Source organism: Scyliorhinus torazame, chromosome 30 (genome assembly GCF_047496885.1).
Source record: "Scyliorhinus torazame isolate Kashiwa2021f chromosome 30, sScyTor2.1, whole genome shotgun sequence".
NCBI classification, from domain to species: domain Eukaryota; kingdom Metazoa; phylum Chordata; class Chondrichthyes; order Carcharhiniformes; family Scyliorhinidae; genus Scyliorhinus; species Scyliorhinus torazame.
The window spans coordinates 1720747-1745281 of NC_092736.1; the positions used below are offsets into that span (position 1 = coordinate 1720747).

At 49.8% G+C, this 24535-nt stretch overlaps 1 protein-coding gene across 10 annotated transcripts in view; it reads left to right on the forward strand.

The window, feature by feature from the left end:
• The window catches only part of LOC140404308 (neogenin-like), a 223681-nt gene that overhangs the window by 135737 nt on the left and 63409 nt on the right, over nt 1-24535 (forward strand). For 6 of the 10 annotated variants that reach the window (XM_072492648.1, XM_072492655.1, XM_072492653.1 and 3 more), the window contains exons 7-14: nt 1513-1633; nt 6511-6727; nt 9999-10153; nt 14772-14920; nt 17897-18035; nt 18160-18209; nt 20154-20295; nt 22248-22358. In XM_072492648.1, coding sequence (XP_072348749.1) covers nt 1513-1633; nt 6511-6727; nt 9999-10153; nt 14772-14920; nt 17897-18035; nt 18160-18209; nt 20154-20295; nt 22248-22358 — 1084 coding nt within the window. The remainder of the gene's footprint in view (nt 1-1512; nt 1634-6510; nt 6728-9998; nt 10154-14771; nt 14921-17896; nt 18036-18159; nt 18210-20153; nt 20296-22247; nt 22359-24535) is intronic. The other 4 variants (XM_072492651.1, XM_072492656.1, XM_072492657.1 and 1 more) reach the window with 2 other exon arrangements.

The following is a 24535-nucleotide window of genomic DNA, read 5'->3' on the forward strand; positions in this document are numbered from 1 at the left end:
ATACCTGTTCATTCAAGACCCCAATTTCTTACATCTGCTCTCCTAGAGATGGTAACCATGTTAGTATTGGTGGAAGAGGAGGCAGAATATGTTTCTGACTGTGTTGGTATGTGAGAAGTATTTATAATGAGTTATATAAATATCACACAGACTGTTCTACTGGACAGCCCTCACCTGGGAGAGCAATAATGCAATATCTCCCTTAGATTCTTGACAAGTGTGAAGTTGGACTCTGATCGGCTAGTGGATTGGGTGTGGCTGTGCCTCTGTGGTTAATCCTGAATCCTTGATGGACAGTTCTTGGGTTCAGTGTGGACAACAGCACTTGGATTTTGCATTGGTTCTGCTCTTAGTGCACAGGACTAGCTCTGGCATCTGTCCTTCAGCAAACCTTCCTTGCCGATGTTCTGAATTCGTTTTAGATCAGATAACCTTTCTGGCCAAATCTCTATACATTCAGTGATGTTCATCGCGTTAAAAACACAAATAACATATTACTAACTTTGGATTTGTGTGTCATTTCTCACTTACTCATCTCCTCTCCTGAAGGCAGCAAGTGGGGTTAGACGGTGTGTTTTTTGGTGGGCTATTTAGATTGTGGAGTGTGTGATCTTTGCTCATCTACTGTACACACAAATGTAATTTCTCAGGGATCACCAAACAATGAACAAGACCAGGAGCCCTAGCTGCTTTCCCTGCCCCCCTCGCCAGTCTCCTTAGCAGTGGGAGCACTGGGGCCTGTTGTTGCACACCCACTCCATGCCCTGGCTGACCATCTAACTCAGTACAACCTGGGAAACAAGCTTGTGAAATGATGGCTTGTGAAATGATGGCTTGCTAACACACCACACATGTGGGGAACCTTTACCTCCAGTTGGTTGAAAGCCTGGTGTTGATAAGGCACTTTGGTTTCCTGACTGCTCTGATACCTTCTTTACTTTATTTTTAAAATAAATTTAGAGTACCCAATTCATTTTATTTCCAATTAAGGGGCAATTTAGCGTGGCCAATCCACCTACCCTGCACACCTTTGGGTTGTGGGGGCGAAACCCACGCAAACACGGGGAGAATGTGCAACCTCCACACGGACAGTGACCCAGAGCCAGGATTGAACCTGGGACCTCGGCGCTGTGAGGCAGCAGTGCTAACCACTGCGCCACCGTCCCACCCCTGATACCTTTTTTAAAAGGAATTGCATCCCATGGAATTCTTGGTGACTGTGGCAATTTTCTTTCTGTTCTCTGATCATTGACAGTATCAGGGTTCTAATTGGCAGGGTGTTTATTGACTATTATAGTCATGCAGCATTTAAGCTCTTTGGAGAATGAAATATTTATATTCACCCCAGTGTTGGTATCAAACACCACGAGACACCGACAATGCACAAGCTGCCCTCTGTTCTGCTCTGACAATGTGCCTTATCCTTAGTGTCAGAGGAGCTAAAGGTGAGGAATTCCCCAGCTTGGTAAATCTGTGGAAGGTAATGTTTTAGCATTGCTCTTTGCTTTTCAGAATGAGCGGAACCTGCAGGTTCTTGGTCTGGTGAAGTCCGACGAAGGTCTGTACCAGTGTGTGGCGGAGAACGACGTAGGGAATGAACGGGCCAGCGCCCAGCTCATCATCCTGGAGCATGGTAAGTGAGAAGCAGCACAGACGTAGATGCCAGGTGCTGCCAAGGAAGGAGAGCCCACAGGACACTGTCAGATCTCAGGACTTGGCAGTCAGGGTAAATAGGAAACAGGTGGCAGCGGCAGTGAGGCAGATGGTACAGTACTGCTTTCAGCAACAGCTCTGCTTGCTCTGGGCTAAGAACAGCTTGTACATGTATTCAGTATGCAGTATGTGGAGAGGCTACTGACTCTGCAGAACTTCGAACAGATACCGCACCATCAAGGACTATCTTTTCTTAAATGACCCACTTTTGAAAGAAGGTTATTTTTGCTTCCTACTTTCTTTCATACTGTGACCGTTCGGTGCCCCAGAAAGAGTTTGTGCAAAATTCTTTTACCCCATGCTTCTGCCAGCGTCTCCTTCAACTACAGCCAAAAAGTACCTAGCAGGTGGTAAACACCTCCACTTCCTCCTGGGCGAGCCAGGGCCCCATCTCCACTTGGCTGCGACTAGAGGACAAACCATTCGCTGGTGACCTGCTCCTTATCTTTGGCACGGGCTCTAGCTGGAGGACCTTCTCGTGCTTATTCTTTCCAGCAACAGACAGTAGGTCAGGTCAGGCAGTGATGGGCTGCTAACCCAACAAGTGTTATTGACTCTTCGTATCCAGTTCTTTTTCTGCTTTCCAATTGACTCTCTTGCGTGTGGCTCCAAGGGTGTTCCTTTCAGCACCTCACCCAAGTGGTCAGCTCCACTTGTGAGCCCAAACGGTCAATGCTAGTGGCCTGTTTGACTGCAGCAGCATCACAAGCGAACCTGTTGCTATCCTTACACACTGACAGGAGAATGGGCAACTGGAATTTGTGTAAACTCACGAGGGCAGCAAACGGTGGCAACAGGAAAGAACTAGAGGGAAACAAAAGTAACCTTCTTTAAAAAATGGGTCATTTAAGCAGGTGACTGATCAGTCAAGGATTCCTGGCTAATTCCACTTTGCCCCACAGTCCAGGGTATTGAGACCAATTGAAGCATCGTAACTGCAGCCCCGACTGACATTAGTTAACTTAACATTGACTGGGGATTAAATGTGAAATTTCCTTCACCTGCACAACTCAGCAACTCACTGGGTAAACCAGTTGGAACACTGAAAGCACAACTTGTGATGGCATTTAATCCAATTATGTAGTGCCGTAGATATTAATGAGTTGGGTTATGCGTGTGCATGTTTATGCATGTGTGCATGTCTCTGCTCTGCCCGTGTGTGTTTGTGTCTTCGTCCATCGCCACTGGGTGAGAGCGACACAGCCTGATCTCAGAAACTCTCAGTGGATTTACATTGATTGGGATTTCCATTCTTTGCTATTTTTAGTAATAACATGGCTGCCACTGTAAAACAGTGAACACTATTGTGTACTTGTGTTTCATTGTATTACTAAAACTAATTAAAATGCCAAATACAGTCCTTGGTGTTCTCAGAGGGAAGTGAGCATGGAGTGGAATCAGGATATTGTGACTGGCGACAAATCTTGCCCCATTCCTATAATCACTCAGTGTATTGATTTACTGTTCAATTTCCAATATAAATCTCTCAGTTTATTGATTGGCCGTTTTAATATCCATTCCCTGATCTGCTATCGTGTTGTCTTTATCAGTCGTGAGTTCCCTGAACGCTGAGGAATTTCTCTGGAAAGCAAGGCCTGCAGGAAGTCGAACCCCCAACCTCACCCTGCCCCAACTCTGCGAGGGTGCAGTTATAGCCCCAGGGATATGAATCCCCAGTCCAAGCAACCAAGAATTGTTCCAGCCTGGCAGTATAGTGAGGACGGAGCAGGTGTCTTGGCTCCCAATCCCAGCAGGGTATAGAGGCAGCTTTTGTTTACTGGGGTGAGCAGGATTGAGTGAAGATCTGTTCGCTGTGATACATTCTAACATTTGGGCATGTCCTTGTCCTTCTCTCCTGCCAAAATTGTTTTTGTAAAGTAAATTTAGAGTACCCAATTCAGCTTTTCAATTAAGGGGCAATTTAGCGCGGCCAATCCACCTACCCTACACATCTTTGGGTTGTGGGGACGAAACCCACGCAAACACGGGGAGAATGTGCAAACTCCACACGGACAGTGACCCAGAGCCGGGATCGAACCTGGGACCTCGGCGCTGTGAGGCAGCAGTGCTAACCCACTGCGCCACCGTGCTGCTCTACCTGCCAAAATCGTTTCTGGCATTTTTCTCTTGTGGTCCCCATTAAATTTGTAATTCCGTCAATGAAAGAATGGTTAGGATATCGGCGCTGTTTGTCAGACCAAGGAATTGGATATAAAAGCTGGACTGTGAAGTGTGGGACCCAGAGGCAGGGTCATACCACAAACAGTTACCCCCCCCCCCCCACCCCCTGGCAACAGCACTCAACCAATTAGTAGCTATTGAGAGGCCATTTGGGGCTGGGTTGGTGACCACTGCAGGATCGTACTGTCGGTGGATGGATGTCCCACTGAGGTGTCCTCCAAGGGGGGGGGGGGGAATTAGTGAGACCTCCTTTAACTCCAGGCGGTCAGCCTCCTCCCTACCCTGAGGAGCTCGTCCCAGTCTATCGGGGAGATCACTGAAGGCTTCCCCATGGTCCTCATGGGGATTATGGCATTGATAAAACAATATAATTCAACATCACAAAACAATTTTCCTTACAGAAAATCTCCAAATTAAAAAAATAATGTTTACTAATTTACATTGAACAAACGTGAATGAAATCTGTTCGAGAACTTGCACGGCAACATCAGGCACCAAGTCCTGAGAGGGAGGAGGTTAGTGTGAAGTCAGCGTTGAACTTGAAGCAAATAATAATTGTAACAGTATCAGCTTCAACCTGCAGTGTTACACTCGGATCAATACCTTCCCAGTGAGGAGGGAAATAGTCGTACTGCCATCACACACAAAACACACAACCATGCTTCCTCCTGCAGTGTTACACTCGGATCAATACCTTCCCAGTGAGGAGGGAAATAGTCGTACTGCCATCACACACAAATATTGAAAGTTTAGTTGAGTTAATTTCAGACATATTTATATCTTTAAACACTTCCCTGAAGCTTTGATGAGCATTAGGCTGATGACTAGCGCCCTGTTCCAGAACTAGACTGTGGGTGAAGTCTGCCCCACCACAACCCTGTTGGAGAATTGCTCTGTTGGTTCAGCTCTGTTTGATTCGGATTTCGGAGCTGGGCTCCAACAAACTCCGATTTAATGCACGAGGCTCAATGTCATATCAGATGTCATCAAATCAGCCCCGAATGACTACATTGTGCTGTGATTTCTGAACATCTTGCTTTATTAAGACAGCACCAGGGAGTCACAACCTAGGGGCTTGATTTGAATCCATCTGGCATCGGTTCTGGCCAGGGTTGAGCACACATTTAATCCCCCATCCCCTCCCAACTGTATCCAGATGGTGGAACGCTTAAACTGCTCAGACCTCATTCACTGGTCGTTGATCGGTTAATGATGGTTATACAGTGACAGGCTTGCTTTTAGATTGGCAGGTGAGGGGCACCCTGGGATAGGACTAGGCCAGGAAACCTGGAGCCTCTACCACAATTGAAGCACTTTTTTCAATGTGTGATGGAAGAGCAGAAATCCAGTTTTTATGCAGAATAGTCCCTTGGATCCTTGTTCCAATTGCTCTTGGAGTACAAGTTCCAATGTCCTGGGGCTTTCTGAAAAGGGTAGTTTCTGGCAAAACACCTTGTCACAAGGTCAAGCAGGTTAGAGAATTGAACATGTGACTGTGTGGTGTAGGCAGAAGCGGTTTTAATTCATGGGGCAATAGCACCAGTGCTCCATCCCATTCTTTTGGGATGGACTCCAATTAAACCTGCTTGGGATGACCGCCCTGGGGAAATCATACAGCTAGAGCTGAGGATAGGGCCTCAACCTAGAAGGCTGAGGGTGGGGGGGTGGGTGGAACGGGGAGGGTTCAGATGAGGAAATCCAAAGGGAAAAATCGAGACAACAGAACAGTGTGGGAATATGGTACAAGTAAGCCGAGTGGTGCCGGAAGTGACAGAGTCTAACAGTAATCGTGCATCATTGAGTAAGGTTCACTATATTAGACCCTGGGGTGAAGGGGTTGGCCTAGGATGAGTATATTGGGCCAATACTCTCTGAAGTTTAGAAGAATGAGAGGCAATCTCATTAAAACACACAAAATTCTGAAGAGGCTGGCTAGGGTAGGTACTGAGGTTGGTTCCACTGGTCGGGGGCCCAGTCTAAGGATAAGGATCATTGAGGACTGAGCTGAGGAGAAATTTCTTCACTCAAAGGATTGTGGATCTTTGGATTCTCTACCCCAGAGATGGGTGCTCCCATTGTTGAATATGTTTCAGGCTGGGGATGGACAGGTTTCTGGTCTGCAAGGCCTGGGGAGCAGGCGGAAAAGTGGAGTTAAAGCCGTGATCGTATTGAATGGTAGAGTAGGCACGAAGGGCCGAATTACCGCTCCTGTCCCTTGCCTTATGTTTGTTTAAAGAGGAAAACCTGCAAGGAAATTCGGTTTCCCGTCGTACTAAATGAATCCCAGATTTTATTTTTGTTTAACTGGAATATTTCAGGATGGGTCGGATTCGGCAGGTCTGTGCTCCAGCATCAGCTGCAGTGACATTGTATTTAGCTTCTTGTTGAACTGTGCGAGTGAGTAGGTGCAATGTGTCACTATGTGCCTGCCTTTTTGATGCTGTTGCTGTAATGTGTGCACGCCTCCCTTTTAGACAAGCAACTTTGCTCGTTTGCCCTTTGTGTGTTTTGCTCATTTTGTTACGTTCCCATTGTGCTTTGGTTTGGTTTATTTTCTTTTTCTCCTTTTTTTCTTTTTGTTTATCGTTGTGTCTGCCATCCCTGCCTGTATCCCAGATGTTCCCATTCCCACATTTACCCCTCCCTCACTGACAAGTGCTACTGCTGACCATCTAGCAGCCACCACAGCCGGACTCTTGCTCTCTGCACCTCGAGATGTGATGGCCCTCCTCGTCTCCACGCGCTTCATCAAGCTGACATGGCGTCCGCCTGCAGATCCTAACGCAGAGATCCTCACCTACTCCGTCTACTACTCCAGAGATGGCACCAACAGGTAAGAGTCAGGCACATCAGTCAACCCCACCTCCGAAGGTGCCCTGCATTAATATTGGTGAGAAGGGATTTAAGGAATATGAAACACTGAGAAATTGTGGACCAACTGTTGTTTATTGACTCAAGTGTTCCTCAGTTTAAGGGCAATTTAATATGCCTTTATTTTATTTAAATCATGCCTCTACCCCGTTGCCTTCCCCTCCTCTTCTGAGTCTCGCTGGGACCCTGGCCCCAGAGGCACCGCACACCCTTTGGTCACAAATGCAGGAACTCAAACGGCGAATGCTGAAAGGAGTGAGGGCTCTTACGGGAGGGAGGGATAAGATTTTTAAAAATCGAATGCCCTTTTTAATAGAAATCTTGGTCATTTTACCCCCTGTGTGAAACGGGCAACACATTAGCACAGTGGTTAGCACTGTTGCTTCACAGCGCCAGGGTCCCAGGTTCGATTCCCGGCTTGGGTCACTGTCTGTGCGGAGTCTGCACGTTCTCCCCGTGTCTGCGGGGGTTTCCTCCGGGTGCTCCGGTTTCCTCCCACAAGTCCCGAAAGACGTGCTTGTTAGGTGAATTGGACATTCTGAATTCTCCCTCAGTGTACCCGAACAGGTGCCGGAATGTGGCGACTAGGGGCTTTTCACAGTAACTTTGTTGCAGTGTTAATGTAAGCCTACTTGTGACACTAGTAAAGATTATTATTATGTGAAACCAAAGCCCCATCTCCTCGCCCGGGTGAAAACAAAAGATCTTACAGCACTATTTCGAAGACCAGTAAGGGAGTTCCCCCTGATCTCCTGGCTGTTAACCAACATCACTGAAAATCTGGTCATTTCTGTTAATGGAGTCTTCCTATGCGCAGCTCAACTGTTGCGTTTCCTACATTACAACAGCGACCACGCTTCAAAAGTATAAAGTCCTAATTGGAGCAGTCTGCTTTAATCCTATTTCCCTGATCTCACCCTGTCTTTTCTGTTTGCTCTTTCAAATAAGTATCGGGGGCGAATCTCCGATATGGAGGCCAAGTGTTTGCGCTGTCGTGAACGCCGACGCGTTTCACGATGGCGCGAACAGGGCCCGGGCATGGCGCTAGAGTAGTTCACACCTCTCCAGCGTCGGGCGCCGCGCCATCCTGCGCATGCGCGGGGAACATCTTACGCACGCCGGCCCCTCACCAACATGGCTCCGGTGTTCTGGGGCCGCGCGCGGAAGGAGGTAGGCCCGGGGGGGAGATGCTGGCCTCGATCGCGGGCCAGATCCCATCAGAGGCCACCCCGGTGAAGGAGCCCCCCTCCCTCCCCCACAGGCCGCCCCCCCAGCGTTCCCGCAGAGTTCCCACCGGCAGCGACCAGGGATGGACTCGCCACTCGCCGGTTCTCCGAGCGACCCGGTGCGAATCGCACGCCGCTGGTTTCCGGGGGGTGGGTGAATCGCATGCGGGGGTCGGGGTGGCGCGATTCGCGCGGCGCCCCGGCGATTCTCCCACCCGGCGTGGGGGGGGAGAATAGCGCCCATAATTCCGTTTCTAATTGTTCTCTAATCTCTATCTCATTAATTACTTGTGGTTAAAAATTCTTCTACCGTTCCCTTTTTTGCGTGATAATCCTGAGTTACTGATTTGCTAATCAGTAGAAATAATCTTTCACTATTTACCTTCCATAATTTTGAAACCTTCCATTACATCTCTCCTTAACCTTTCCTGTCCTAGTGCAAAGCAGGCCAATTTTATCTGGTATCATTCTCGTGAACCTTTGTATTTTCCTTTCCATAGTTTCTGATACCCTTCCTACAGTGAGGTGTCCTCCACTTGTGCCTCAAACAAATCTTTCACAAACCTTTAACCAATTCTCTACCCTTGTGTAGAAAATCCAACATACCATTGCTTTTTGGGGTCTCCCTGGATCTGTGACCCTGTCTCCTCATCCTTGGCATGGCAGTATAGAGATAGATTACCAGCAGATCCATGTATCTGCACTATCTCTTCCTCCAGGTGTGAAGGACCTTACTTACCATTTAAGGCAACCTTCCTTTCACTGTTCACACTTATCCAGAATTTCTTCCTCACCATCCTCCAATTTTCTTGCCCAAATGCTGTTTGATTCTGTGCATTTAGTCATTGTGTTGGGGGAATATTTGCCTATTAGCGGATACAACACACCCAGCCCAGTCTGTTCACACACCTTGGGTGTGATTCTCCGACCCCCCACCGGGTCAGAGAATCGCCGGGGGCCGGCGTGAATCCCGCCCCCGCCGTGTCGCGAATTCTCTGCCACCGGAGATTCGGCGGGGGCGGGAATCGCGCTGCGCTGGTCGGCGGGAATCCCCCGGCGATTCTCCGGTCCGCGATGGGCCGAAGTCCCGCCGCTGTCAACCTACGCCGGCTGGCGTGGATTGAACCACCTTTGGGACGGCGGGACACGGCGGCTCGGGCGGGCTCCGGGGTCCTAGGGGGGGGGCGCGGGGCGATCTGGCCCCGGGGGCTGCCCCCACAGTGGCCTGGCCCACGATCGGGGCCCATCGATCCGCGGGCGGGCCTGTGCCGTGGGGGCACTCTTTTCCTACCGCCTTCGCCATGGTCTTCACTATGGCGGAGGCGGAAGAGACCCCCTCCACTGCGCATGCGCGGGGATGCCGTGAGCAGCCGCTAACGCTCCCGCCACCCGGCAAAGTCATTTCCGCGCCAGCTGGCGGGGCGTCAAAGGCCTTTCCCGCCAGCTGGCGGGGCGGAAATCAGTCCGGCGTGGGCCTAGCCCCTCAAGGTGAGGGCTCGGCCGCTCAAGATACGGAGACTTCCGCACCTTTGGGGCGGCGCGATGCCAGACTGATTCTCGCCGTTTTTGGCGCCGGTCGGCGGACATTGCGCCGATATCGGAGAATCCCGCCCCATATTCCCATGTGGGACTCACGCGACAGTGACCATGATCGGAAAACCCGATTGGTTTCACCGTCTTTAGCCTAGGAGAGGGACGTGGAGAGTGATTGTGTTGCCTCTAATCTTGTGGGGACTCATTGCCACATTAGCCAAGATCAGTTAGTGACTGATCAGGAATGGAGCCCAAAATGAGATAATGCCTCATCATCTTGCCCACTCAGCCATTGAGAGCGTTGAATGAAGTGATCCTGGTGCACTTTGACACCGTTCTAAACATAGTAAAGACAGCAGAGATGTCATGATCTACCAATCCCCAACATGTGGGGACCTGCAGGCAATGCAGAGAGATGTTCTCAGCTCCAATTGGGTGAATTGTGCTGATGGTCTGTTGTTCCACTTTTCATAGGGAACGTGTGGAAGACACGAGTCGGCCCGGAGACCTGGAAGTGACGATTGGTGAGCTGATGCCAGATGTGAAATATGTTTTCCGAGTGGTCGCTCACAATAAGCATGGAGCGGGAGAGAGCTCTGCTCCTTTCAAAGTGGCCACCCAACCTGAAGGTTAGATCTTGTCCTCCATTGTGACTTGTCAATGTGCCTATACATGCGCCGTGATCACCTGCGTATTTCTGCTTGCCATGTTGTAACTCCTGTTCTACTGTAGAAACAGTATGAGCACCTGGGTCCAATCCAGGCCACCATGTTGCGATAGTTTTAATGTAATGACACTCCAACTGGTATCCCGGCTCGGAGCAGCTGGCTAAAATGGTCTGAAGACTGAAGCTACGTCATGGGTTGTGTTGCTCATTACCACCGCTAGCGTTGTTTCGCGTTCTTTTGGGCATTGTGCTCACAATGTCTGCTGTACCACCGCACACACGGCAAGGAAATGGTTATGTTTTGTTCTCCAGTGAGAAACAGCACTGAAATTTATTGAGGTGGGGATTTTTTTAGAGCCAGTTATTTTGATATTCACTTGAGTATGACAACTGTAAGTGAGTGCCAGGAAAAAGGGCATCTTTTCCATAAGAGAGCTCCACCGGCTATATATCACAGAGATTGGGATCAGGACTAACTGGCTGGCTACAGGCACCGTTTTGGAAACACCCTCCCAGTTCCGTCTGCAGGATGTCAGTTCCTTGGAAACTAATTCTTTGCTACACCTTCAAAGAAAGATTAAACAATTCCGTGGTTAGATTCACAGCAATTAAATTCATTCTGTATTCCAATGCTTTAAAGCAGAGAATGCTGGACACGCGCGCGGCAGTGCCGTCAGCTCCTGAAACATTTTTGGGTGGGACCTTGCGTAAGAAACAACCGGAGTTCTGACAGTGCTCCCAAGCGCAAACTGCTCCAGGTCAGCCGCCTACATTCAGTTCCTGTCGAATTTACTATTCACAAAATACATCTTCACAAAACATCTTTTAATCTACATTTTTGGAGATGCCGAAATGATTTTTATGGTTTTACATTTTGAGAATGTTTTAAAGACAGACAATTGAGTATGGAGCAGAGATGTCCAGCCTTTAACCCATTAAAGTATGGAGCAGAGATGTCCAGCCTTTAACCCATTAAAGTATGGAGCAGAGATGTCCAGCCTTTAACCCATTTGAACCATGTTGACCAATCTAACTTTCAAAGTCTATTTCCTTTGGGTTTATATTCCTTCCTTGCAGGTTGGGTGTTTAAATTAACTGGGCTTGGAGTTTGCAAAAGTAATTCTTTAGCACTTGTTACCTCATTGAAATGAAAATGAAAATTGAAAATCACTTATTGTCACAAGTAGGCTTCAAATGCAGTTACTGTGAAAAGCCCCTAGTCGCCACATTCCGGCGCCTGTTCGGGGAGGCTGGTACGGGAATCGAACCGTGCTGCTGGCCTGCCTAGGTCTGCTTTAAAAGCCAGTGATTTAGCCCTGTGCTAAAGTAGCCCCTGTGTGCTAATCCAACCATTGTTGGATAAATCATCATTTAGAAGATGATGTGCTCATAGGATGAGGATTCACAGGAACATAGATTTAAGCTTTATATGCAGCACTCCCTCAGTACTGACCCTCTGACAGTGTGGCACTCCCTCAATACTGACCCTCTGACAGTGCAGCGCTCCCTCAGTACTGACCCTCTGACAGTGCAGCACTCCCTCAGTACTGACCCTCTTGACAGTGCGGCACTCCCTCAGTACTGACCCTCTGACAGTGCGGCACTCCCTCAGTACTGACCCTCTGACAGTGCAGCACTCCCTCAGCACTGACCCTCTGACAGTGCAGCACTCCTTCAGTACTGACCCTCTGACAGTGCGGCACTCCCTCAGTACTGACCCTCTGACAGTGCAGCATTCCCTCAGCACTGACCCTCTGACTGTGTGCCACTCCCTTAGTACTGACCCTCTGACAGTGCAGCACTCCCTCAGTACTGACCCTCTGACAGTGCAGCACTCCCTCAGTACTGACCCTCTGACAGTGCAGCACTCCCTCAGCACTGACCCTCTGACAGTGTGCCACTCCCTTAGTACTGACCCTCTGACAGTGCAGCACTCCCTCAGTACTGACCCTCTGACAGTGCGGCACTCCCTCAGTACTGATCCTCTGACAGTGCAGCACTCCCTCAGTACTGACCCTCTGACTGTGCAGCACTCCCTCAGTACTGACCCTCTGACAGTGCAGTACTCCCTCAGCACGGACCACTGTCCGTTGGTGTGTGTCTGTTGGTGTGTGTCTGTGTCTGTACGTGTGTCTGTTGGTGTGTGTCTATGCCTGTGTGTGTGTGTGTGTCTGTGTCTATGCCTGTTGTGTGTGTCTGTCTGTGTGTGTATGTCTGTCTGTGTGTGTCTGTCTGTTGGTGTGTGTGTATCTGTCTTTGTGTGTGTGTGTCTATGTGTGTGTGTGTAGGTGTCAGTGTGTCTGTTGGTGTGCGTAGGTGTCAGTGTGTCTGTTGGTGTGTGCGTCTGTGTGTGTAGGTGTCAGTGTGTGTCTGTGTGTATGTTGTGTGTGTGTGTGTAGATGTGTGTGTGTAGATGTGTGCGTGTGTCCGTGTGCGTTGGTGTGTGTGTGTGTGTATACGTACATCAGCTGAGCACAAGGCGGACTCAGCTGCCACGGCCCCCATTGCCAAATACTTGCTGTTTGAATTAGAAGGATAGCAGCGTGGGCGAGGGACCAGGGGCAGCCAGCAGTCATGAGATAATCCCAGTGAGCATCGGTGCTTTTGCGGGGGGGGGGGGGGGGGGGGGGGGGAATTACAGACCGTATTTTTATTCTTCATAGTAGCTACGCTGAGTTGGCAGGTTGGCAGAAACTGCTTCCAGAACCCGCGTGTAGGGTTTGAGCAGCTCTCTGTTCCCTTTTTAGAATGTGACGGTGTGCAAAGACATGCTCCGCCTTCCTTGCCGAGAGCTGTGGGCCTGCAGGTGTGTTTGCCGCCTGTGTTGGCACGAAGCAGCTGGGTGGGATATGGGGCAGTGTTGCAGCACTAATTGAAAGAAATGGATCATGACCGAATAAAGCAAACAACTGTCAGGCTTGTTAAAGTTGGTGAGGTTTTTTTTCGCATCAGTAAGCATCGTTAATTAAACAGTTTTATCGTTGTGTTCACTGCAGACAATATATTTTCATTTTCATTCGCTTTCCCGGCCTTGCCGAGTGGCTGGACCTGGCCATGTTTCTTTGTGCACAGAGTACACTGAAGAGCGTATTGCAGCTTCACTCTCAGGTCAAGGCTCAGTGGCAATGATAATCCTTTTAGTTGGCGATGAGCCCTGCCTCATCGAGCCAGTAAGATACGCAATAAAACTGCTTTGGAAAATGTTCCATTGTGTCCAGCATTTGCGATCCTGCGATGGCCGAGAAGGGGCAATTAGGTTTACACGCCAAGAAATTATATTCTGTAAAGAGACCTTAAAGTATTAGGAATAACATCTAAATGGGCAGTAATAGAGCAAGGATCAAAAACATGTCTTTAGTCGCAACAAGTCTATCCCTCTTAGATAGATCACAATGTTACCTACCCACCTCCACACTGTATCCCTCAATCCTACCCACCTCCACACTGTATCCCTCAATCCTACCCACCTCCACACTGTATCCCTCAATCCTACCCACCTCCACACTGTATCCCTCAATCCTACCCACCTCCGCACTGTATCCCTCAATCCTACCCACCTCCGCACTGTATCCCTCAATCCTACCCACCTCCGCACTGTATCCCTCAATCCTACCCACCTCCGCACTGTATCCCTCAATCCTACCCACCTCCACAATGTATCCCTCAGTCCTACCCACCTCCGCACTGTATCCCTCAATCCTACCCACCTCCGCACTGTATCCCTCAGTCCTACCCACCTCCGCACTGTATCCCTCAATCCTACCCACCTCCACACTGTATCCCTAAATCCTACCCACCTCCGCACTGTATCCCTCAATCCTACCCACCTCCGCACTGTATCCCTCAATCCTACCCACCTCCGCACTGTATCCCTCAATCCTACCCACCTCCGCACTGTATCCCTCAGTCCTACCCACCTCCGCACTGTATCCCTCAATCCTACCCACCTCCGCACTGTATCCCTCAATCCTACCCACCTCCGCACTGTATCCCTCAATCCTACCCACCTCCGCACTGTATCCCTCAATCCTACCCACCTCCACACTGTATCCCTCAGTCCTACCCACCTCCACAATGTATCCCTCAGTCCTACCCACCTCCACAATGTATCCCTCAATCCTACCCACCTCCACAATGTATCCCTCAGTCCTACCCACCTCCGCACTGTATCCCTCAATCCTACCCACCTCCGCACTGTATCCCTCAGTCCTACCCACCTCCGCACTGTATCCCTCAATCCTACCCACCTCCACACTGTATCCCTCAGTCCTACCCACCTCCACACTGTATCCCTCAATCCTACCCACCTCCACACTGTATCCCTCAATCCTACCCACCTCCACACTGTATCCCTCAATCCTACCCACCTCCACACTGTATCCCTCAATCCTACCCACCTCCACACTGTATCCCTCAATCCTACCCAGTGCTCCGAAAGCTAGTGATTTGAAACAAAGCTGTTGGACTTTAACCTGGTGTTGTAAGACTTCTTACTGGACTTTTCTTCGTTCAGTCTGACTTCACCCCATGTGGATTCACTTTGTTCAAATCTTTAAACGGCCGTTCTCTTTGTTTTTCAGTTCAAGTGCCAGGACCAGCTCAAAACCTGGTTGCACAGGCGAACTCGCCGACCTCAATCACTGTCACCTGGCAGGAGCCTCACTCGGACAATGGGCCGATCGCAAACTACAAACTCTATTACCTGGAGAAGGGAGCAGGGAGTGAACAGGTGAGAAAAGCATCCAGAATCTATACAATCCGCATTGGGAGGACCAGGGAATTTAGGCAGTAGCGGTCAGTTAGCAGTAAGATCGTGTGTTGAAGGCATGTAGATAGTTGGAGAGAAGGGCGTGTTTCTGTCGATAATGGAAAGAGTGAGTTATAGTGGAAGATGGAGCGTTGGATCATAGTTTCCTCACTCAGAGAGTGTGTGGAAGGAGGTGAGTTTGAAGACGATAGAGATTGATTCTGGCAGGAAGGGCAGAGCGAGGAGACAGCTGACTGATGTGGCCCGATGAAAACCTCACTGTGGTTGAGTTGCTGGAATTGTTCCCTTTGCAGGAGCGAAGGTTAAAACACTTCAAATTGTGTAAGAATCTGAGCATTTTGACTGAGACTGCTCTAAGTTCTGTTAAGGATACGTCGCTGCACATGTTGATATCTGTCTCTGGTTATGTTACTCTTTAAGAACTCAAAATCTTTCGAACCGTTTTTTTCCATAAATTTAGAGTACCCAATTATTTTTTTCCCCCAATTAAGGGGCAATTTAGCGTGGCCGACCCACCTACCCTGCACATCTTTGGGTTGTGGGGGTGAGATCCACGCAGACACGGGGAGAATGTGCAAACTCCACACGGACAGTGACCTGGGGTCAGGATCGAACCTGGGACCTTGGAGCTGCTGCTGCCTCTTTCAAACCGATTCTGCAACTACAGAAATATGGGCTCCCTAGACGGAGCCACCCTGTGTCCCCACATCTGTACTCACCCTTTACTGACGTGCACTGACACTGCACAAGTACTTGTGCAGAATGGCACGACTCAGGCTCACGACTAGGAACAGAGGACTAGAACACGATGGCTGTGAGATGAAGAGGTTCAGGTGCTGGAGGATTGAGCTTTATTGAACTGATTGACCTTCTCTCCTGGTGCCGGCTGCATCTTGTGGAGGGGGCCAGATTCCCACATCCCTGAGTGGTTAAAATACTTTGCAGAGGTGGCTTATGACCCATAATTAGCCAGTTCAGTGGCTGGATTGGCCTCTAGGTGCATGACTGACCCGCCATCCTTTCCACTACTGGGCAGATGGTGGCCGTTATAACCCATAACGAGACCCACAGGGACAACTCGATTAATCGCCCCGTGGGGTAGGTGCTCCTCCATTGAGGGGCGGAGGCTCACCAGTGAGATAGTTAAGACGAGGCTAGCGACCTATACAGAAGAACCCCTCGCCATAGCGAGCTTACAGACAGCGGACCGTTAGGCTGCCGTTAACGATGGTGAAGGGCCCAGGACCGTGTCTGCTGGGCCGTGACTGGCTCCAAAACCTCCGGTCGGACTGGCAACAGATCTTCCGGATGGGCACAGGAGGACTTTACAAAGTTTTGGGAAAATACCCTGAAGTCTTCCAGGAGAGCCTGAGCAAAATTAAGGGAGGTGTGGCCAAATGTATGTGGACCCTAAGGCCCAGCCTATTGACACATTATGCCCCCTCCGAGCCTCTCTTGGTGATGTGCGACGCCTCGCCTTACGGAATTGGGGCTGTATTGTCCCACCACATGGCTGACGGAAGGCCGATAGCATTCGCGTCAAGGACATTGGCTGCGGAGCATAATTACGCCCAGATAGCAAAGGAAGGGCTGCCGTCCTATTCTCAATGAAGAAATTTCATCAATACGTGAATGGCCGTCGATTCACCATTGTGACGGACCACAAGCCATTGCTCGGGCTTTTTAAAGAGGACAAGGTGATCTGCCAGTAGTGTCCACCCAGATTCAGCGATGGGCCGTGTTGCTAGCAGAGTATGAGTACACCTTCGAGCATTGCCCAGGCACGCAAATTGCGAACGCGGGCGCATTGAGCAGTCTCCCGCTGCCGATGTGCCCCTGTCTCCACTGAGAGCTGATGAAGCCATTTAGACACTTAACTTTATGGACACGTTGACGGTCACTGCACCCAGATATGCAACTGGATGCAAATAGACTCCATATTGGCAAAGGTACTCTGCATCGCCTTACACGGGGGCCAGCAAGGGAAACTCCATGAAGAACTGCGGGCCTTTGAACCCAAAATGCAGGAGCTCAGCGTGGAAGACCACATCCTTCTGTGGGGGGGGGGGGTTTGCGATGTGGTCCCACGCCATCCTTCAGGATCTGCACAGCGGCCACCCAGGGTTGCTGACAATGAAGACGGTGGCCCTCAGCTGTGTGTGGTGGCCAGGCCTGGAAGTCGCGATTGAACACCTGGTCCAACAGTGCACCTCATACCAGGGACAGTAGAACCTCCCGCCAGCTGCCCCGCTGCATCCATGGGAAGGGCCACGTTGGCCTTGGGTGCGCCGACTCAATGACTTTGCCGGACCTTTCCAAGGGTCAATGTTTCTACTCATGGGTGACGCCCATTCCAAGTGGCTGGAAGTCCATCGGATGTCATGCACCATGTCGAAGGCTATGGTTGGAGTTTGCACATTCTCCCCGTGTCTGCATAGGTCTTTAGTTGCCACTTAATTGGAAAAATTAATTGGGTACTTTAAATTTAAAAAAAGAATTACCTGGTCCACATCTGCCTGTCTTGGCTTCGCCTCTGCAGGTCCTGATCCTTTTGTACTTCACCGCCATTGTCAGGGAACGTAAGGCTGGGGCGGGCCCTGAACCTCAGGCCCACCAACGGTCACGGCATGTGGTCCGAGATATTAACAAAAATCTTCAGCTGTTTTCACCCTCATTGCCCCTTGTCCGATGCCAATGGTATTGATCTTGGGCCACAATTCTATTGGTTGATCTTTTCTCTTCCCGTTGACATTTAAATGTGTCGAGTCTTGTTAGTCTGCAGAATAACAATAACCGGTACCTACATTGCACCTTTTAATAGAACACGTCTCAGACGAGGGCTGCCCTTCACGGTATTTTAACCACTTGGAGAGTTTACCACAGGTGCTTAATAAAAATGTGAACAGTTTCCGACTCCACTCCTGGTTTTTCCTTCAGGATGTGGATGTCGGGAGTCTATCCTACACCATGAATGGTCTGAAGAAGTTCACCGAGTACAGTTTCCGGGTGGTGGCTTACAACAAACATGGGCCTGGTGTCTCCACTGAGGAGGTGGTGGCAACAACCTATTCTGGTGGTGAGTAGAAAGGTGCTGGGGGCTGGGGTGAGTCACTGTGCTGTGTTTCCCGCTTGTTGTTCAATGTGTGACTGTGTAACGTCTACGCTCACTCTGTGACTCATTGGCGTGTTGTGTGTTTCAGTCCCTAGTGCACCCCCTCAGAATGTCACGCTGGAAGTTCGCAATTCCAAGGTGAGTGGTTTTGACCACAGGAAGCCAGTCCGCCCCTTCCAGCATTCAGTTCACCATGGCCAATAGAACATAGAACGACCCAGCGCAGTACAGGCCCTTCGGCCCACAATGTTGCACCGACATGGGAAGTCAAAAACAAAAGCCATCTAACCTACACTATGCCATTATCATCCATATGCTTATCCAATAAACTTTTAAATGCCCTCAATGTTGGCGAGTTCACTACTGTAGCAGGTAGGGCATTCCACGGCCTCACCACTCTTTGCGTAAAGAACCTACCTCTGACCTCTGTCCTATATCGATTACCCCTCAGTTTAAGGCTATGTCCCCTCGTGCCAGCCATTTCCATCCGCGGGAGAAGGCTCTCACTGTCCACCCTATCTAACCCCCTGATCATTTTGTATGCCTCTATTAAGTCTCCTCTTAACCTTCTTCTCTCCAACGAAAACAACCTCGAGTCCATCAGCCTTTCCTCATAAGATTTTCCCTCCATACCAGGCAACATCCTGGTAAATCTCCTCTGCACCCGCTCCAAAGCTTCCACGTCCTTCCTATAATGCGGTGACCAGAACTGTACGCAATACTCCAAATGCGGCCGTACCAGAGTTTTGTACAGCTGCAACATGACCTCCCGACTCCGGAACTCAATCCCTCTACCAATAAAGGCCAACACTCCATAGGCCTTCTTCACAACCCTATCAACCTGGGTGGCAACTTTCAGGGATCTATGTACATGGACACCTCGATCCCTCTGCTCATCCACACTTCCAAGACCTTTACCATTAGCCAAATATTCCGCATTCCTGTTATTCCTTCCAAAGTGAATCACCTCACACTTCTCTACATTAAACTCCATTTGCCACCTCTCAGCCCAGCTCTGCAGCTTATCTATGTCCCTCTGAAACCTGCTACATCCTTCCGCACTGTCGACAACACCACCGACTTTAGTGTCGTCTGCAAATTTACTCACCCACCCTTCTGTGCCCTCCTCTAGGCCATTGATAAAAATGACAAACAGCAACGGCCCCAGAACAGATCCTTGTGGTACTCCACTTGTAACTGAACTCCATTCTGAACATTTCCCATCAACCACCACCCTCTGTCTTCTTTCAGCTAGCCAATTTCTGATCCACATCTCTAAATCTGTACCTTAATTCCACTTATCCGCCTTGCTTCCGTAAACTTTAATTATACTTGCCTGATAAAAATCTGTCAATCTCAGTTTTGACATTTTTAGTTGACATCCAGCCTCAGCAACCTTTTCAGAGAGAGAGTTCCAGATTTCCATAAGACCATAAGACATAGGAGCAGAATTAGGCCACTCGGCCCATCGAGTCTGCTCCGCCATTCAATCATGGCTGATATTCTCATCCCCATTCTCCCGCCTTCTCCCCATAAACCCTGATCCCATTATTAATCAAGAACCTATCTCTCTCTGTCTTAAAGACACTCAGTGATTTGGCCTCCACAGCCTCTGCGGCAAAGAGTTCCACAGATTCACCACCCTCTGGCTGAAGAAATTCCTGCTCATCTCGGTTTTAAAGGATCGCCCCTCTAGTCTGAGATTGTCTCCTCTGGTTTTAGTTTGTCCTGCTAGTGGAAACATTCTCTCCACATCAACTTTATCTAGGCTACCCTTTATATGAAAGTGATCCCTGATGTTACCCCTGAGGACCTGGCTCCAATTTTAAGGTTCTGCCCTTTGTTCTGGACTCCCTCCCCCCAGAAGAAATGGTTAATTTCTACCTCTTCAATCCATTAATCACCTGAATTACCTCGATTAAATCACCCTTTAGTCCTCTGTACTTGAGGGAATACAAACTTAGCCCCTGTAGCCTGTCCTTCCTCGGACTTCAACCCACTGAGACTCAGTGTTGTTGTATTTGAAAGCTTAGCTGCGGAGATTGTTTGGATTTGCTGGTACTCTCTGTTTCTTTCTCCCAGAGCATTGTAGTACATTGGCAGCCACCTCCTCCTGGGACGCACAATGGTGTGATCACCGGTTACAATATTCGATACAAGAAAGGAGGTCGCCGCGGGGAGACGGACAATACGGGAGGGAGTCAGCTTTCTCAGATAATCGATGGTGAGTCAGTCCCGAGCCTCAAACAGAACCTCCTTCCTGAGGTTTAAAGAACAGTGATTCTGACCTGTGTTCTCAATGTGTCCAGGCAGGCCTACATTTCCCAGTCGGTTAATCGGAAAAGGCCTTTTTTCTCCCTCTCACCCTCAAAACCTCCCCAACCACGACCACCATCTCATCAGCTTGGGAAAAATGATAGACTGCTACACTCGTGCTCAGTGTCCTGGCTTAGGCTGGAACGTTGGAGTTCCCAATTCGGATGGCTATCCATCTGGGAAGTGTGGACAAGGCAGAGTTAGATCGGGCACAACCGCTGTGATGCGATCAATATAAAATCAAAACACAACAGAGATTAGAAATCTGAACTAAAAACAAAATGCTGGACAAGCTCAGCAGGTCTGGCAGCACGGTAGCACAGTGGTTATCACAGTTGTTTCACAGCTCCAGGGTCCCAGATTCGATTCCAGCTTGGGTCACTGTCTGTGCGGAGTCTACACGTTCTTCCCATGTCTGCGTGGGTTTCCTCCGGGTGCTCCGGTTTCCTCCCACAAGTCCAAAGATGTGGAGGTTAGGTGGATTGGCCATGATAAATTGCCCTTAGTGTCCAAAAAGGTTTGGTGGGGTTACTGGGCTACTGAGTTACCAGGGTGGGGTGGAGGTGTGGGTTTAAGTGGGGTGCTCTTTCCAAGGGCCGGTGCAGACTTGATGGGCCGAATGGCCTCCTTCTGCACTGTAAATTCTATGATCTGTGGTGAGAAAAACAGAGTTAACGTTTCGACTCTGATATGAATCTTATTCAGAAGATTCACATTGGACTGGAAACATCGACTCTCTTTCTCTCTCCACAGATGCTGCCAGACCTGCTGAACTTGTCCAGAACTTTCACTTCATTTGTGATACTCTCATTGGTTGATTCCGACAGTCAAAACTCAAGTGTGTGATGCTGAGCTGGAATATGGGAGTAAATTAAAATAAAACGCACAGGGGAAGAGTTATTTCTGTAGCTCATTGAAGGCACAAAATGCATTTTTCAACTTAAACCATAAATCCGTTTGAGGTGTGGGGTGGCTTTGGACATTGGATGAATGGGTGGCACGGTAGCACAGTGGGTAGCTTTGTTGCTTCACAGCGCCGGGATCCTGGGTTCAATTCCCGGCTTGGGTCACTGTCTGTGCGGAATCTGCACGTTCTCCCTGTGTCTGCGTGGGTTTCCTCCGGGGGCTCCGGTTTCCTCCCACAAGTCCTGAAAGACAGGAGAATTGGACATTCTGAATTCTCCCTCTGTGTACCCGAACAGGTGCCGGAATGTGGTGACTAGGGGCTTTTCACAGTAACTTCATTGCAGTGTTAATGTCAGCCTACTTGTGACAATAATAAAGATTATTATTATTGAGATGTTCCTGGTGATTTAAGTTGGATTTAAGTTGTGTTTGGGGTGAATTTGAGGTAACAGATAGATCACAGAGATGGGGTGGGTTTGGGGTGAGGGTGGGCTTGGAGTGCAGAGTGGATTCAGGGCGTTAGGGTGGGTTTAAGGGGTGGGGAGGATTTGTGGCGCTGGATGGATTTAGGAGGCGGGGCACAGGGTAGGTTTGGGGTATTTGGATTTTGGGATCGGTTTATTTTGATCTGATTTGGGTTTAGATTCAGCTTCCTGCCCTCAGCTCCAGTCTGAAGGACATCGTCAGCCTGAGATGAATGTTAAAGCTGTGAGTTTGATGATCCACACAACACAATGACACCTTAATCATTCCCCAACTCTGGGTCTTTGCAGAGAAACACAAACTCTTAAAACTTCACCGTCAGAGGCTGCGGGTGATTCCGCTCATTGCTAAGCTCCTGTCGCCCTCTGCTGTCTGTGTCTGGGATTGTTGGTCAGGCTGTTTGTGGGTCACTGTGACACAGCCTTCGGGGAACTCAAATACATTCACTTTTACCTGTGTGTTGTGTTGCAGGATTGGAACGAAACACTGAGTACAGCTTCAGAGTCTCTGCCATTACAGTGAATGGCACGGGGCCATCCTCAGACTGGGTGTCTGCTGAAACCTTTGAAAGTGACCTAGATGGTAAGGACCATAATTAAAACAGAATGAACAGTAGTTACCATATCTTTTCAGCTCCAAGTCTTCAAATCTGTGTACGATATGAGCTTAAAACACTTAAATCTGCTACAACTCCCTATATTCATTGCATTATCCAGAAAGCTAATGTTCTGTGCTGGATGTTGGTGCTGGGGGATGGAACTCTCACCATTTCAGGTGGTACCCTTTTCGGGGCAGGTAGAGCACGGGGTTAGACAGAGAAAAGCTCCCGCTGTGCTCTCCCGTCAAACACTCAATTTTTTGAGGATAGTTTGATGAGAAAGAAAAAAAGAAAGACTTGCATTTATTTGTCACTTTTCATGACCACGAGATGTCTCCAGTCACTTTGTAGCCAATGAGCTTGTAACGGAGGAGCCACCGCAGCCAATCTGTGCACAGCAAGCTCCCACAGACAGTAGTGTGAAAATAACCGTATAATCTGCTTTTTGTGATGTTGGTTGAGGATCTTGGCCCCAGGACTCTGGGGAGGACTCCTCTGCTTTTCTTTGAAAGAGTGCCATGGATCTTTTACATCCATCCAGACAGGCAAGTGGGCCTCAGTTTAATGCCTCATCTCAAACACGGGTACCTCCAACAGTGTCAACACCCTCCCTTTTTTTCTAAAGTTAGAGTACCCAATTATTACTTTTTCCAATTAAGGGGCAATTTAACGTGTCCAATCCACCTACATTTTGGGTTGAGGGGATGAGGCCACGCAGACATGGGGAGAATGTGCAAACTCCACACGGACGGTGGCCCAGGGCCGGGATTCGAACCAGGGTCCTCAGTGCCGTAAGCAGCAGTGCTAACCACTGCGCCACCGGGCTGACCCGCGTGTAACATCCTCTTGTAACTGGACTGGAATGTCCGCTCTGACTTGGATTCAAGTCCTGAAAGGGGTCTTGAACCTGAAAACTAGTGACTCAGAGGCGAGAGCAACGCTGACTGAGCCACTGTCCCGAATTAGTTTCCTGGGGCGGGATTCTCCCCTACCCGGCGGGGCGGGGGGTCCCGGGATGGAGTGGCGTGAACCACTCTGGCGTCGGGCCGCCCCAAAGGTGCGGATTTCTCCAAAGGCCTTCAAAGGAAGGCCTTTGCCGCCACGCCAGCCGGGGCCGAAGTGACTCCGCCGGCTGGCGGAAGTCCACGCATGCGCAGGAGCGTCAGCGGCTGCTGTCGTCATCCCCGCGCAGGGGGGGGTCACCTACGCGTCGGCCATCGCGGAGACCTACACGGCTGATGCGTAGTAAAAGAGTGCCCCCACGGCACAGGCCCGCCCGCGGATCGGTGGACCCCGATCGCGGGCCAGGCCACCGTGGGGGCACCCCCCCGGGGCCAGATCGCCCCGCGCCCCCCCCCCCCCAGGACCCCGGAGCCCGCTCGCGCCGCCTGCTCCCGCTGGTAAGGGAGGTGGTTTGATTCACGCCGGCGGGACAGGCATTATAGCAGCGGGACTTCGGCCCATTGCAGGCCAGAGAATCGGCGAGGGGGCCCGCCGACCGGCGCGGCGCGATTCCCGCCACCGCCGAATCTCCGGTGCTGGAGAATTCGGCGGCCGGCGGGGGCGGGATTCACGCCGACCCCCGGCGATTCTTCGACCCGGCGGGGTTTGGAGAATCACGGCCCTGATTTTCCTTATTAGGATGGAAAGGCGTTGCTAGCTGTTCAGAGAAGGTTTACTAGACGAATATCTGGAATGGATGGGTTGGACAGGCTAGACTTGTATCCACTGGAGTTTAGAACATTAAGCGGCGACTTGATTGAAACATATCAGATCCTGAGGGGGTGTTGACGTGGACGTGGAGAGGATGTTTCCCTTGTGGGAAAATCTAGAACTCAGGGTCACTGTTTAAACATAAGGAGTATCCCATTTAGGACAGAGATGAGGAGAATTTATTTCTCAGAGAATGGTGAGTCTTTGGAATTCCCTTCCACAAAATGCGGTGGAAGCTTGTGTCTTTGAATATGTTTAAAGCAAAGCTCGATGGACTCTTGATTAGCGAGGGGGTGAGGGGTTATCGAGGGTAGGTGGGAATATAGATTGGAGACTACAATCAGATCAGCTACAATCTTATTGGGACTTCGATGTTGTGGCCATTTCGGAGACATGGATAGAGCAGGGACTGGAATGGTTGTTGCAGGTGCCGGGGTTTAGATATTTC